Source organism: Erinaceus europaeus, chromosome 8 (assembly GCF_950295315.1).
Source record: "Erinaceus europaeus chromosome 8, mEriEur2.1, whole genome shotgun sequence".
Taxonomy (NCBI): domain Eukaryota; kingdom Metazoa; phylum Chordata; class Mammalia; order Eulipotyphla; family Erinaceidae; genus Erinaceus; species Erinaceus europaeus.
In genome coordinates this window covers 430,997-446,114 of record NC_080169.1, presented here as the reverse complement: position 1 = coordinate 446,114, position 15,118 = coordinate 430,997, and the positions used below count along the sequence as shown (strand labels likewise).

Below are 15,118 nucleotides of genomic sequence, written 5' to 3'. Positions count from 1 at the left end.
TGAAAGCAAGCTTGGGGGAGGCCAGGTAGCAGAGTGGAGAGAGCACTGGTCGTCTGCCCGGAGCCCAGTTCCAGCCTGGCCCAACCACACTGAAAGAAGCTCCGTTCTGTTGTATCTGTTTTTCTCTCTGCCGTCTCTGTCTCTTTTATCTGTGGATATGCAAAACCAGTCTCAGCTTCCTGCTCAGTTGCTCCCAGTTTCGTGTTCAGCCACTGTCTTTCACTTTGGTTATCTCACCAAGTGTGATCACCTCCACTTCGTTTTTCCCCAAAGGACACAGTTTCATCTTTTTAATTGCAGAGTAGTATTCCATAGAGTACATGCCCCACAACGGCTTCTTTTAATTAGCGATTTAATATTAACTCACAGAATTATAAGAAAATAGGGGTATGATTCCACACTGTTCCCACCACCGGCGTTCTGTGTCCCCGTCCCCGTCCTGTGGAAGCTGCAGTAGTTCTTCCCAGGGCACAGATAGGAGCTGACTCTGTCTGCCTGTCTCTATGACGCACATGTAGAGATTCTACCTCTGTGGTGCTGCCTTCACTTTATAAGTCACACTGACACCTAGTGCTACTTGCAGGTGTCCTCCCTCTTCCCGTTCAGATAGGCAGAGCAGCGCCTGACTTCCTCTGGTGTTCCAGACCGCTTCCCTTTCAGTGATGGCAGAAAAAGCCAGAGTCCTGATGACGTGTGTTTGGGCTCTCAGTGGAGCTGGAGCTCAGAGCCCTCTGGGCATCTCCCCTGACATTTCCCCACTCCAGGAGCAGGGACCAGAATTCTTACGGGGAGCGGAAGGTGGGAGTTCTGGCTTCTGTCATTGCTTCTCCGCTGGACATGGGTATTGGCAGGTGGATCCACACCCCCAGCCTGTGTCTGTCTGTCCCTCGTGGGGCAGGGCTCTGGGGAGGGGAGGCTCCAGGACACAGGGGTGAGGGCGTCTGCCCAGGGAAGGCAGGTGTCTCATAACTTCTCTAGCCAGTCATCTGATGACATTTAGGCTGCTTCCCCTCTTTGGCTGTTGTGAATAACGCAGCTCTGGGCACAGGGCTGCACGTGTCCCTTTCAATCAGTATTGGAGTGGCCACAGGATCAAGGCCTAAGTGGTATTGCTGGGTCATAGGTAACTCCATTTTTATTTGTTTAAAGACTCTCCTTACAGTCTTCCAAAAGGATTGCCCCACCTTACATACTCACCAGCACTGAATCAGAGTTCCTCTTTCTCCACAGCCGTTCCAACACCTGTCGTTTCCTGGGTTGTTGATGAAGGCCATTCACACAGGTGTGAGGTGGAGTTTCCTTTCTCTAACGATGAGTGAAGTGGGGCATTTCTGCATATGTCTGTGGGTCATGTGTGTCTTATTTTTTTTGCCTCCAGGGTTATTGCTGGGTCTCAGTGCCTACACTACGAATGCACTGCTCCTGGTGGCCATTTTTTCCATGGTTGTTGTTGTTGCTGTTATTTTTTTTTTTTGTTATTGTTGTTGCTGTTGCATAGGAGAGAGAGAAATTGAGAGAGGAGGGGAAGACAGAGAGGGAGAGAAAGACAGACACCTGCAGACCTGCTTTGCAGGTGGGGAGCTGGAGACTTGATCGAGGATCCTTGCACTGGTCCTTGTGCTTTGCACCATGTGTGCTTAACCCAGTTTGCCACCAGCCGGCCCTCATGTGTGTCTCCTCAGAAGACGCTGTGAGACTGGGCAGAAACACAGTGCAGAGTGCGCACACTGCTGTGCGCAAGGACTGGGTTCAAGCCCCAGGGAGAAGCTTCATGAGCAGGAGGCAAGACTGCAGGTGTCTCTCTCTTCCTGTCACTCTTCCTCTGGCTCTGTCTCCCTCTATTAAGAAAACGTAGTCACAGGACCATGGCGGTGGGTCCATGTGGTGCTGAGTCCTTGTGATAACCCCGGCGGTGGGAAAAACGCACTGTGTTTGTGGTTGATGTTGGGTCAGTCAGATGGAGCTGCCGCCTTGGATGAGGCCGGTCTTGGCTGTGGCAGACAGACAGGTGTGTGCTGCCCGGTCGAGAAGCGGAGTGAGAAGCTCGCCGGGTCCCTGGGCTACTTCTCGGGCTCCAGGAGTCCAGAGCAGGTGCGTCACAAAGCTGGGGAAGTGCGAGCCCACATGGCACCGAGAGAGGACAGCTTCCCTCTCAGCCACACTCCTCTCGCCATGCTGCTCTTCAAACAGCGGGCGGGCGGGCGGTAATGTCATGTCCCCATAAAACACTTCTTTTTCTTTAATAGGACAGAGAGAAATTAAGAGGGGAGGGGGAGGGAGAGGGAGATAGAGAGACAGATAGAGAGAGAGATAGAGAGCCACTTACAGTATTTGTTTCACCCTGGGGTGGGCGGCGGCGGAAGCTGCAGGAGTGGAGCGGTGCGAGGAGTAGGTTGCATAGTTCAGGCAGTGCGTTTATAAAAGTATCTATGGAGAACAGTGAAAACTCAGTGGATTCGAAATCATTAAAAATTCAGAAATGAAGAACTTACATGGCAGCAAGTCAGTAGACTCTGGTATATCCTTGGACAATAGTTACAAAATGGATTACCCTGAAATGGGTTTATGTATAATAATTTAATAATAAAAACTTTCATAAAAGTACTGGAATGTCGTTTCGGTCTGGTACAGATGTAGATGCAGCAAGCCTGAGAGAAACATTCTTGAACTTGAATTATGAAGTCAGGAATAACAATGATCTTACACGTGAAGAAATTGTGGAATTGCTGTACACTGTTTCTAAAGGAGATCGTAGCAAATGGAGCAGTTTCGTTTGTGTCACACTTGTGAAGTTTCCCCTGCAGGTGGGGAGTAGGGGCTTGAACCCGAGACCTTGCACATAGTGAACGGTGCACCATCAGCCCCAAAAGTGCGCTTTGAAGACTAGAACTGAACTCAACTAAGACTCTTTAAAAGATTATTAGGGATTTAAGAATGATGAACCAGATTGTCAGATAACAGGGCACAATTCCACACAGCTCCCACCACCAGAGTTCCCTGTCCCCTCCCCTCCATTGAAGCGTCCTTAGTCTTTTTTTTTTTTTATCTTTATTTATTTATTGGATAGAGACAGCTGGAAATTGAGAGGGAAAGGGATGAAAGGAAGAGAGAGAGACACCTGCAGCCCTGCTTCACCACTCGCACCCCTTGCAGGTGGAGACAGCGGGAGGGGCCGTGGATGGCGCAGCTGCCTGCCGCGAGCAGGTGCTCACACTGGGCTTGGCACACACGTCCGCATGTCCAGGCAAGCTGTCTGACTTCAGCTCTCCTCACTGTCTTTGCCTGGGGACACGGCTTCCGGCAGGAGGCTAATCCCAGCCCCGCCACATCGTTATCGTCATTTCTCCTTCTTCTTGCTTTTTCTTTTCTTTTGTTTTGTTTATTATTCGGATAGAGACAGAGAGAAACTGAGAGGGAGATAGAGAGGGGGGAGAGACAGAGAGACCCCTGCAGCCCTGCAAAGTCTCCCCATGCAGCTGAGGACCCGGGGCTTGAACCCAGGTCCTTGCACACTGTACGTGTGCGCTCAGTCAAGTGTGCCCGGTGATGTGTGTGCTCAGCCGGGTGTGCCACTGCCTGGGCCCTGCTTCTTTCTTTTTCTCCCTCTCCCTCCCCCTCCCCCTCCCCCTCCCTCTCCCCCTCCCCCCTCTCCCCCTCTCCCTCCCCCTCTCTCTCCCTCTCCCCTCTCTCTCCCCCTCCCCCTCTCCCCCTCCCCCTCCCTCTCCCCTCTCTCTCCCCCTCCCCCTCTCCCCCTCCCCTCCCCCTCTCCCCCTCCCCCTCTCCCCCTCCCCTCCCCTCCCCCTCTTCCCCCTCCCCCTCTCCCCCTCCCCCTATCCCCCTCCCCCTCCTATCCTTCCCCCTCTCCCCCTCCCCATCCATCTCCCTCTCCCCTCTCCCCCTCCCCCTTTCCCCCTCCCCTTCGTATCCCTCCCCCTCTCCCCCTCCCCATCCATCTCCCTCCCCCTCCCCTCCCTCCCTCTCCCCCCTCTTCCCCTCCTCCCCCTCCCCCTCCCTCTCCCCCTCTTCCCCTCCTCCCCCTCCCTCCCCCTCTCCCCCTCTCCCTCCCCCCTTCCCTCTCCCCTCCCCTCCCTCTCCCTCCCCCTCTCACCCTCCCCATCCATCTCCCTCTCCCTCCCCCTCTCCCCCTCTCCCTCCCCCCTCCCTCTCCCCTCCCCTCCCTCTCCCCCCTCCCCCTCTCCCCTCCCCTCTCCCTATCCCTCCCCTTTCCCCCTCCCCATCCATCTCCCTCTCCCTCCCCCTCTCCTCCTCCCCCTCCCTCTGTCTTTTCTTCTCTTATGGGACTTGCCCCCTGCCTCCCATCAGCTTGGTGTTTTTCTCTGGGAATTCCTGGAGCTGCCTCAGAGGGTTGACTTCCATTCTGCTTGTTCAGGCCCCAGGGACCTGGGCGAGCCCCACCCATGGGAGCCGCCCAGCACGTTGCAACCCTGACCCTGGCTGAGCTGCCATCTTCTGTCTGTCTGTCGAGTGTGACAGTCAGACAGTGCCAGTTGTCCAGGCGCACACCCTGCCATGGGGTGAAAGGGCCCCGCGCAGAGCCAGGAGGTGCCTGGTTCTTGTGGGCACTGCTGGGAGTCAGGTGCCCAGGGGCTGGGTGGCTCTCTCTACAGTGATCCGGGTGCCGGTTGATGGACCCTTGGACTCGGTCTGCCAGGGCGGCTGGGTTTCGTTTGTCCCCTCTTCCTCTGCACGCGGCCTGCAGATTTCACTCAGGATGTTAGGAACTGCACAACAGCCCGTCGCCTTCCATGTGGTGAACTGCTGTGCACAGGTGGCCAGTCAGGAGGCTTGCGTTCCAGCCTCTGCCTCTGAGGCCCGAGACAGTGTCTGGGGAACGGCTGGAAGGCAGGTGGCTATTTCTGTGGGGACGACAGGGCTGATGAGACCCAGCGGCCTTGGGTGAAGCTGGGGCCTCTTTCCAGATGAGCGGGGGTTCGGAGAGACAGGGCGACCCCGCCGAGTGACTCCCCTTCCGGGCCTCGCGGGGAATCGGACCGTGGCGTGAGAAACAGTCACCAGCGAAAAGGCCGCTCCTTCCCTAGCTTTTTTCAGATTTAAGATGTTCTCAAACAGATCAACTACATCTTTTGTTTTCCCTCTGTGAGGAACAGTTACAGACCGTAAGCCGACAGGACCAGCTCCACACCTCACCCACCCCCAGAGCTCTGTGTCCGCACCGTCCCAGCTCCGCAGACCCGCGTGGGCTGTGCACCCGGGTCTCGCACGGCTGCTGCTCTGGGCGGAGAGGTTCTGCGGGCTTCTGCGTGGCTCTGGCTTCCTTGCTGATTTTGTCTGTCCCCTCAGGGTCTGCACCCCGGGGACCCACCCGAGCCCCAGTCGCCCTCCGGCCGGCCGGAAACACAACACGGTCGCCAAAGACGAGGATGTCGGGCGGAGCAGCCGCCACCTGCGTTCGCCGCCCCGGGCAGGTGGGGCCCCGGTGACATGGCAGTCCTTGCGGCAGGGCCCGCCGGGCACGGGAAGCTGCTGACGGTGCACCGAGAGCTGCTGGTCCATCACATCGGCAACACGCGGTGCCTGCTGGACAACCTGCTGCACAGCGGCTACTTCTCGGGGGAGGACGCCGAGATCGTGCGCGCCTGCCCCACCAAGCCCGACCAGGTGCGGGCCGGGGGCTCCGGGGGCGGCATGGGGTTGGGGTGACGGACAGGTAGCTCAGGTGGGGGGCCGTGCGGTGGCGCGGCGGGTTAAGCGCACTTGGCACCAAGCGCAAGGACCGGCCTAAGGATCCCGGTTCGAGCCCCCGGCTCCCCACCTGCAGGGGAGTCACTTCACAGGCGCTGAAGCAGGTCTGCAGGTGTCTGTCTTTCTTTCTCTCCCCCTCCCTCTCTCCATTTCTCTCTGTCCTATCCAGTTAGGAAAAAATGGCCTCCAGGAGCAGTGGATTTGCTGTGCGGGCACCGAGCCCCAGCAATAATCCTGGAGGCAAAAGAAAAGAAGAGAAATAGCTCAGGTGGAGAGCTGAAGACATCGCTGCGTGGGTGTTTCTGTGGCATGTGCAGGGACGCTAGACCCAGCCTGCGGCCCCTTCTGCGTGGGATCCTCTCTGCAGCTCTGTCCGTGTAGGGCAGAAACTAACTCGGGCTGGGGCCAGGGCCCCACGTGGACAGGACACTGCTTTGTGTGAGCCCGGCCCCCAGCGCATCGAGGGAAGCTCTTCTCACTCACCCACTCACTCGTCTGTCTCTGTGCACACTAACAGTAACACGCACTGGAGTCCGCTGGGTGTGCAGTCATGTGTTCTGTGCCCACGTGGACCTGCTGGGTGAGCGCAGACTCCCTTCAGCTCAGCCCTCTGCCCCACGCACCAGTCCCACATGCCACCCTTCAGTTCTCTGTGTGTTTTCTTTCTTTCTTTTATTATTTATTCCCTGTTGTTGCCCTTGTTGTTTTATTGTTGTGGTTATTGTTGTTGTTATTGATGTCGTTGTTGTTGGACAGGACAGAGAGAAATGGAGAGAGGAGGAGAAGACAGAGAGGGGGAGAGAAAGACAGACACCTGCAGACCTGCTTCAGCGCCCGTGAAGCGACTCCCCTGCAGGTGGGGCGCCGGGGGCTCGAACCGGGATCCTTACGCCGGTCCTTGTGCTTTTCGCCATGTGTGCTTAACCCCACGTGTGCTTAACCCGCTGTGCCACCACCTGGTTCCCCTTTTTAAAAAAGATTTATGTATTTACTAAAGAGAGCGAGAGAACACCAGACACTTTCTCTTTCTCTCTTTCTTGGCCTATGTATACTCCACTGTGTGGGTGTTTTCAATTTTCCTGATAAAGTTTAAAATTCCTTAAAAGAGAGAGAGACACACACACAGAGAGAAAACATCACATTTGATGCCAGGAATTGAACTCAGGACCTCATGGTTAAGAACCCAATACTTTATCCACCACCTCAATTCCTGGGTTGCAAGATTTATTTATTTACTTATTTATGAGAGAGAGAGAGAGAGAGGGCACATCACTCCGGCATACGCTGTGCTGAACATCAGACTCAGGGCCCCACTCTTTTTTAAATTATGTTTATTTATTTATTGGATAGAGACAGCCAGAAATCAAAAGGGAAGGGGGGAGATGAGGGAGTGAGGGAGAGGGAGAGACCTGCAGCCCTGTTTCACATTTGCAAAGCTTCCCCCCTGCAGGTGGGGACCAGGGGCTCGAACCCAGGTCCTTGCACACTGTCTCATATGAGCTCAACCGATGCACCACCACCTGGTTCCAAGACTTTCAGTCTTGAGGCTCTGAGGTCACAGGTTCAATCCTCTGCACCACCATCAGCCAGAGCTAAGCAGAGGCTCTAGCTAAAATAGATGGGGGAGGGGGGAGGGGGGGGAAGTGGAGTATGATAAATGAGAGAGGGGGAAGACAAAGGATAGGCAGGGGCAGAGAAAAAGCAGGGAAGGGAGGGAGAGAGAGAGAAGGAGGGAGATAATCCCAAGGGTAGCACGGATCTGCTGAGTTCCCCTGAGTTTCAGGCTGTTGGAGGGCTGCTGGGCTGTGTTCCGCTAGATGACGCCTCCCTGCATCCTCACCTCCGTGCGCAGGCTCTGACCCAGCTGGGTGAGGCCCAGGCCTTGCTGTGTGTCTGTCCTCGACGCCCCTCCCGTTCTCGTGTTTGTGTCACTACCAGGTGCGCAAGATCCTGGACCTGGTGCAGAGCAAGGGCGAGGAGGTGTCCGAGTTCCTCCTCTACGTGCTCCAGCAACTGGAAGACGCTTACGTGGACCTCCGGCCTTGGCTGTCAGAGATCGGCTTCTCCGCTTCCGGGCTTATCCGGACCAAGACCGTTGTGAACACAGACCCGGGTACGAGTCAGCCCCAAGTGGACTGCGGGCCCCAGGCCGGGAGGGTCCCAGGGGCTGGGGATGCTGTAGCTGCAGCCTGAGAACCGGCGTGTCCGGCCAGCCCCACCTACAGTGTCAGGCGTTATGTGGTTTTCAGAAATGAGAACAAGGGCTGACAAGACAGCCACTCAGGGCTGGACCTTGATGCTGGGATGTCTTTCCTCTCCCCCTCTGTCTCTCTGCCTCTGTCTCTTGCTTTTATCAGTGATTTAATAATGATTGACAAGATTGTGGGATGAGAGGGGGACAATCCCACACAGCTCCCACCACCAGAATCTCGTGCCCCATCCCCTCCACTGGAAGCTCCCCTGTTCTTTATCCCTCTGGCTCCTGGACCAGAATTCTCTATGGGGAGCAGAAGGTGGGAGCTCTGGCTTCTGTCACTGCTTCTCTGCTGGACATGGGTGTTGGCAGGTGGATCCACACCCCCAGCCTGTGTCTGTCTGTCCCTAGTGAGGTAGGGCTCCGGGGAGGTGTCTCTCTCTTTTAAGCAAAAAAAGCTGACCTGGAGCAGTGAAGCCCTGGTGATGACAGAAAGGAAACAAAGAAAGAAGAGCTGGCCAGCCCAGCCCCTAGGCGACTGATGGGCTAGCGCGTGCGGCTGGTCTGGTGGCAGAGGGTGGGTGGGCTCCCCTCTGAGCTCTCACTTCCCGTTCTGATACAGGCAAGCAAGTTTCCTTCCCTTTCAGATATTTTCCAGGTTTGATTCTAGGGAAAATTCTTTTAAAATATCTTTAAATAGGGAGTTGGGTGGTAGCTCAGTGGGTTAAGCGCACGTGGTACGAAGTACAAGGACTGGCATTAAGAATCCCGGTTCGAGCCCCCGGCTCCCCACCTGCAGGGGAGTCGCTTCACAGGCGGTGAAGCAGGTCTGCGGGTGTCTGTCTTTCTCTCCCCCTCTCTGTCTTCCCCTCCTCTCCATCTCTCTCTGGCCTATCCAACAACATTGACATCAATAACAACAACAATAATAACTACAGCAACAATAAAAAAACAAGGGCAACAAAAGGGAAAACAAATAAATATTAAAAATTTAAAAAATACTTTTAAGTAGTTCATTTATTTAATTTTGGATAGAGACAGAGAAAAGCTGAGAGGAAAGGAGAAGGGGGGTCAGGAAGTGGTGCACCTGGCTAAGTGCGCAAAGGACACACTCTCTTTTTTAGATATTTAATTTGAGTTATTTATTATTGGGTAGAGACAGAGAGAATCTGAGAGGAGAGTGGGAGATAGAGAGAGAGACAGACAGACACCTGCAGCCCTGCTTCACTGCTCATGAAGCTTCCCCCCTGCAGGTGGGGACCAGGGCTTGAACCCAGGCCCTTGAAAATTGTAATATGTGTGCTTAACATGACATACTACTACTCAGGACATACGTGTACACACACACACGTACACACACGTACACACACTCACATTTTCAGCAGAGCTTATGGTGGTACTGGGGATTGAACCAGGGGCCTCCGGTGCCTCAGGCTTGAAAGTCTGTGTGTTGCTGCAAGGCGCTCTCTCTGTGTCTCCCTGACCCTAAGCACAGCGTTCCGGTGGCCTCTCTGGGTGCAGCTTTACCGCCAGAGCTGCACGGCGCCCCGTGGTGTCAGCGATGAATTGATGGGCGCAGCAACCCCCACTGATCTTTGGGCTCCCGCTTGGTGCTGGAGCTCCGTGCCTGTGTGAGCCCGGCACTCTCAGTGGACTGCTTCTTCGTTTGTTTTGTTTTGTTTTTCTGAGATGGAAGAAGGGGGAGACACCGCAGCGCTGCGTCACTGCCCCTGAAGCTTCTGGCCTGCAGGTGCTCCCAGGTGGTGGTAGGAGGCGGCTCAGACCTGAGTCCTCAGGGTGGAGACTTGTGTGTCTCCTGGACGGGGTGTCTCTTGGTCCCCTTAACTTGCTGGGTTTTTGTTTGTTTGTTTATTTATTTTATTTTTAAAATTTATTTCTTTATTGGGGAATTCATGTTTTACATTCAACAGTAAATACAATAGTTTGTACATGCGTAACATTCCCCAGTTTCCCATTTAACAATACAACCCCCACTATGTCATTTATCATCCTTCATGGACCTGTATTCTCCCCACCCACCCACCCACCCCAGAGTCTTTTACTTGGGTGCGATACGCCCATTCCATTTCAGGTTCGACTTGTGTTTTCGTTTCTGATCTTGTTTTTCCACTTCTGCCTGACTTAACTTGCTGTTGAGGTTGACATGTGCCGCCAAGTGCCAGGGTGCTGCGCTGTATGCCAGGGTGCCCTGGGCAGCGGGTGGGCCCTGGTCCTTGCCCTTCAGGACCTCCTAGGCTGCGCTAACAGCAGCCGTGGACACCACACAGGTGCGTGGCTGCGGGTGGGGTTGGGGACGGCGTTCATGGTGCTGCGGCCTGGGCTTGCGGCTCTCAGCTTCAGTGTGGTGACGCTGTTGTCGCAGGCGTCTTTGCCTGCCTGCCCCCTCCATTTCTTTCTCTCTCCCTTTCCTCCTTTCTTTCCTTCTTTCTTTCTTTTATTATCACTAGGGCTATTGCTGGGGGCTCAGTGCTGGCACTACAAATCCACCACTTCCTGTGGCCATTCTTTCCATTTTTTTGGATAGGACAGAGAGAAACTGAGAAGGGGGGGAGAGATAGAGAGGGAGAGAGACAGAGAGACACCTGCAGCCCTGCTTCACCGCTCGTGAAGCTTCTCCCTGCAGGTGGGGACCGGAACTGAAACTCGGCTCCTTGACTTGCTAAGCTGTGCGCTTAACCAGGCGCGCCACTGCCCAGCCCCCCAGGTGTCTCTCTTTCTGTCTTCCTCCCAGTAGGCTCCCTTCCTCTCAATGTCTCTATCCACACTAAATAAATAAATGCCAAAAGGGAAGCGTTTCATGTGAAAAATTATTTAATGTTTGGTTTTTTCTGACCGTTTTATGGGGCTCGGTGCTCTAGAGGACAGTTTAGGCGTGTGGGACAGTGTCTCTGCTCCCACTCTTTGCATCTGCGCCCACTCACTAGGCCCCTTTCACCACCAGGGCCCGGCAGCCCAGGCCCCAGGCCCGACTCTGCTGCAGTTCGCCCCGCCCAGGCCTAGTTTCACTTTCACTCTGTGTTTCCCTTTCCTGTCCTTGTTTCCTGCACTTGCAGCCCCTGTGTCAATGGGAGCCGGGGGGCTGGGTCGGGCAGTGGGGCTGTGGTTTGACTCAGCCTGCATGCGAGGGGACCTGTGTTTGCCGCTGGCTTCCAGTCACGTGGGCATAAGGAATGCCACTGCTGAGTCTGAGGGGTGGAGCCCGGGACTCCAGACTGCAGTGCTGCCATTTGTTGATCTCAGCTGGACCTCAGGGTCCAGCTCTGTGTGTCTGTCCCGTGTCCTAAGGGTCCGGCTCTGGTGTCAGTCCCGTGTCCTAAGGGTCCAGCTCTGTGTGTCTGTCCCGTGTCCTAAGGGTACGGCTCTGTGTGTCTGTCCCATGTCCTAAGGGTCCGGCTCTGTGTGTCTGTCCCGTGTCCTAAGGGCCCGGCTGTGTGTGTCTGTCCCATGTCCTAAGGGTCTGGTTCTGTGTGTCTGTCCCGTGTCCTAAGGGTCCGGCTGTGTGTGTCTGTCCCATGTCCTAAGGGTCCGGTTCTGTGTGTCTGCCCTGTGTCCTAAGGGTCCGGCTCTGTGTGTCTGTCCCGTGTCCTAAGGGACCAGCTTTGGTGTCTGCCCCATGTCCTAAGGGTCCGGCTCTGTGTGTTTGTCTTGTGTCCTAAGGGTCCGGTTCTGTGTGTCTGTCCCGTGTCTTAAGGGTCCGGCTCTGTGTGTCTGTCCCATGTCCTAAGGGTCCGGTTGTGTGTGTCTGTCTTGTGTCCTAAGGGTCCGGCTCTGTGTGTCAGTCCCGTGTCCTAAGGGTCCGGCTCTGTGTGTCTGTCCCGTGTCCTAAGGGTCCGGCTCTGTGTATCTGTCCCGTGTCCTAAGGGTCCGGCTCTGTGTGTCTGTCCCGTGTCCTAAGGGTCCGGCTCTGTGTGTCTGCTCCGTGTCCTAAGGGTCCGGCTCTGTGTGTCTGCTCCGTGTCCTAAGGGTCCGGCTCTGTGTGTCTGTCCCGTGTCCTAAGGGTCCGGCTCTGTGTGTCAGTCCCGTGTCCTAAGGGTCCGGCTCTGTGTGTCTGTCCCGTGTCCTAAGGGTCCGGTTCTGTGTGTCTGCCCCATGTCCTAAGGGTCCGGCTCTGTGTGTCTGCCCTGTGTCCTAAGGGTCTGATTCTGTGTCTGTCCCGTGTCCTAAGGGTCCGGCTTTGGTGTCAGTCCCGTGTCCTAAGGGTCCAGCTCTGTGTGTCTGTCCCATGTCCTAAGGGTCTGGCTCTGGTGTCAGTCCCGTGTCCTAAAGGTCCAGCTCTGTGTGTCTGTCCCATGTCCTAAGGGTCCGGCTCTGTGTGTCTGTCCCGTGTCCTAAGGGCCCGGCTGTGTGTGTCTGTCCCATGTCCTAAGGGTCTGGTTCTGTGTGTCTGTCCCATGTCCTAAGGGTCCGGCTGTGTGTGTCTGTCCCATGTCCTAAGGGTCCGGTTCTGTGTGTCTGCCCCGTGTCCTAAGGGTCCGGCTCTGTGTGTCTCTCCCGTGTCCTAAGGGTCCAGCTTTGGTGTCTGCCCCATGTCCTAAGGGTCCGGCTCTGTGTGTTTGTCTTGTGTCCTAAGGGCCCGGTTCTGTGTGTCTGTCCCGTGTCTTAAGGGTCTGGCTCTGTGTGTCTGTCCCGGGTCCTAAGGGTCCGGCTTTGGTGTCAGTCCCGTGTCCTAAGGGTCCAGCTCTGTGTGTCTGTCCCGTGTCCTAAGGGTCCGGCTCTGTGTGTCTGTCCCATGTCCTAAGGGTCCGGCTGTGTGTGTCTGTCTTGTGTCCTAAGGGTCCGGCTCTGTGTGTCAGTCCCGTGTCCTAAGGGTCCGGATCTGTGTGTCTGTCCCGTGTCCTAAGGGTCCGGTTCTGTGTGTCTGCCCCATGTCCTAAGGGTCCGGCTCTGTGTGTCTGCCCCGTGTCATAAGTGTCCGGCTCTGTGTGTCTGTCCCGTGTCCTAAGGGTCCGGCTTTGGTGTCAGTCCCGTGTCCTAAGGGTCCAGCTCTGTGTGTCTGTCCCGTGTCCTAAGGGCCCGGCTGTGTGTGTCTGTCCCATGTCCTAAGGGTCTGGTTCTGTGTGTCTGTCCCGTGTCCTAAGGGTCCGGCTGTGTGTGTCTGTCCCATGTCCTAAGGGTCCGGTTCTGTGTGTCTGCCCCGTGTCCTAAGGGTCCGGCTCTGTGTGTCTGTCCTGTGTCCTAAGGGTCCGGCTTTGTGTGTCTGTCCTGTGTCCTAAGGGTCCGGCTTTGTGTGTCTGTCCCGTGTCCTAAGGGTCCGGCTTTGTGTGTCTGTCCCGTGTCCTAAGGGTCCAGTTCTGTGTCTGTCCCGTGTCCTAAGGGTCCGGCTTTGGTGTCAGTTCCGTGTCCTAAGGGTCCAGATCTGTGTGTCTGTCCCGTGTCCTAAGGGTCCGGCTCTGTGTGTCTGTCCCATGTCCTAAGGGTCCGGCTCTGTGTGTCTGTCCCGTGTCCTAAGGGCCCGGCTGTGTGTGTCTGTCCCATGTCCTAAGGGTCTGGTTATGTGTGTCTGTCCCATGTCCTAAGGGTCCGGTTCTGTGTGTCTGTCCCGTGTCCTAAGGGTCCAGCTTTGGTGTCTACCCCATGTCCTAAGGGTCTGGCTCTGTGTGTTTGTCTTGTGTCCTAAGGGCCCGGTTCTGTGTGTCTGTCCCGTGTCTTAAGGGTCCGGCTCTGTGTGTCTGTCCTGTGTCCTAAGGGTCCGGCTGTGTGTGTCTGTCCCGTGTCCTAAGGGTCCAGTTCTGTGTCTGTCCCGTGTCCTAAGGGTCCGGCTCTGTGTGTCTGTCCCGTGTCCTAAAGGTCCGGCTCTGTGTGTCTGCCCCGTGTCCTAAGGGTCCAGTTCTGTGTCTGTCCCGTGTCCTAAGGGTCCAGCTTTGGTGTCAGTCCCGTGTCCTAAGGGTCCAGCTCTGTGTGTCTGTCCCGTGTCCTAAGGGTCCGGCTCTGTGTGTCAGTCCCGTGTCCTAAGGGTCCGGCTCTGTGTGTCAGTCCCGTGTCCTAAGGGTCCGGCTCTGTGTGTCTGTCCCGTGTCCTAAGGGTCCGGCTCTGTGTGTCAGTCCCGTGTCCTAAGGGTCCGGCTCTGTGTGTCTGTCCCGTGTCCTAAGGGTCCGGCTCTGTGTGTCTGTCCCATGTCCTAAGGGTCTGGTTCTGTGTGTCTGTCCCGTGTCCTAAGGGTCCGGCTCTGTGTGTCTGCTCCGTGTCCTAAGGGTCCGGCTGTGTGTGTCTGTCCCGTGTCCTAAGGGTCCGGCTCTGTGTGTCAGTCCCGTGTCCTAAGGGTCTGGTTCTGTGTGTCAGTCCCGTGTCCTAAGGGTCCGGCTGTGTGTGTCTGTCCCGTGTCCTAAGGGTCCGGCTCTGTGTGTCTGTCCCATGTCCTAAGGGTCTGGTTCTGTGTGTCAGTCCCGTGTCCTAAGGGTCCGGCTCTGTGTGTTTGTCTTGTGTCCTAAGGGTCCAGCTCTGTGTGTCTGTCCCGTGTCCTAAGGGTCCGGCTCTGTGTGTCAGTCCCGTGTCCTAAGGGTCCGGCTCTGTGTGTCAGTCCCGTGTCCTAAGGGTCCGGCTGTGTGTGTCTGTCCCATGTCCTAAGGGTCCGGTTATGTGTGTCTGCCCCGTGTCCTAAGGGTCCGGCTCTGTGTGTCTGTCCCGTGTCCTTAGGGTCCAGCTTTGGTGTCTGCCCCATGTCCTAAGGGTCCGGCTCTGTGTGTTTGTCTTGTGTCCTAAGGGCCCGGTTCTGTGTGTCTGTCCCGTGTCTTAAGGGTCCGGCTCTGTGTGTCTGTCCCGTGTCCTAAGGGCCCGGTTCTGTGTGTCTGTCCCGTGTCTTAAGGGTCCGGCTCTGTGTGTCTGTCCTGTGTCCTAAGGGTCCGGCTTTGTGTGTCTGTCCCGTGTCCTAAGGGTCCAGTTCTGTGTCTGTCCCGTGTCCTAAGGGTCCGGCTCTGTGTGTCTGTCCCGTGTCCTAAGGGTCCGGCTTTGGTGTCAGTCCCGTGTCCTAAGGGTCCAGCTCTGTGTGTCTGTCCCGTGTCCTAAGGGTCCGGCTCTGTGTGTCTGTCCCATGTCCTAAGGGTCCGGCTGTGTGTGTCTGTCCCGTGTCCTAAGGGTCCAGCTCTGTGTGTCTGCCCCGTGTCCTAAGGGTCCGGCTCAGTGTCAGTCCCGTGTCCTAAGGGTCCGGCTTTGGTGTCTGTCCCATGTCCTAAGGGTCCGGCT

At 56.1% G+C, this 15,118-nt stretch overlaps 2 protein-coding genes across 2 annotated transcripts in view; one reads left to right on the top strand and one right to left on the bottom strand.

The window, feature by feature from the left end:
- Nucleotides 1-2,214, bottom strand: part of LOC132539838 (keratin-associated protein 10-4-like) — a 9,642-nt gene extending 7,428 nt beyond the window's left edge. Inside the window, exon 1 of the mRNA XM_060195763.1 lies at nt 2,065-2,214. Within this exon, the coding sequence (XP_060051746.1) occupies nt 2,065-2,214 (150 nt within the window). The remainder of the gene's footprint in view (nt 1-2,064) is intronic.
- A 3,098-nt stretch (nt 2,215-5,312) lies between these two features.
- NOD1 (nucleotide binding oligomerization domain containing 1) overlaps nt 5,313-15,118 on the top strand; it is a 36,697-nt gene continuing 26,891 nt past the window's right edge. Inside the window, exons 1-2 of the mRNA XM_060195786.1 lie at nt 5,313-5,640; nt 7,663-7,837. Coding sequence (XP_060051769.1) covers nt 5,464-5,640; nt 7,663-7,837 — 352 coding nt within the window. The 5' untranslated portion in view covers nt 5,313-5,463. The remainder of the gene's footprint in view (nt 5,641-7,662; nt 7,838-15,118) is intronic.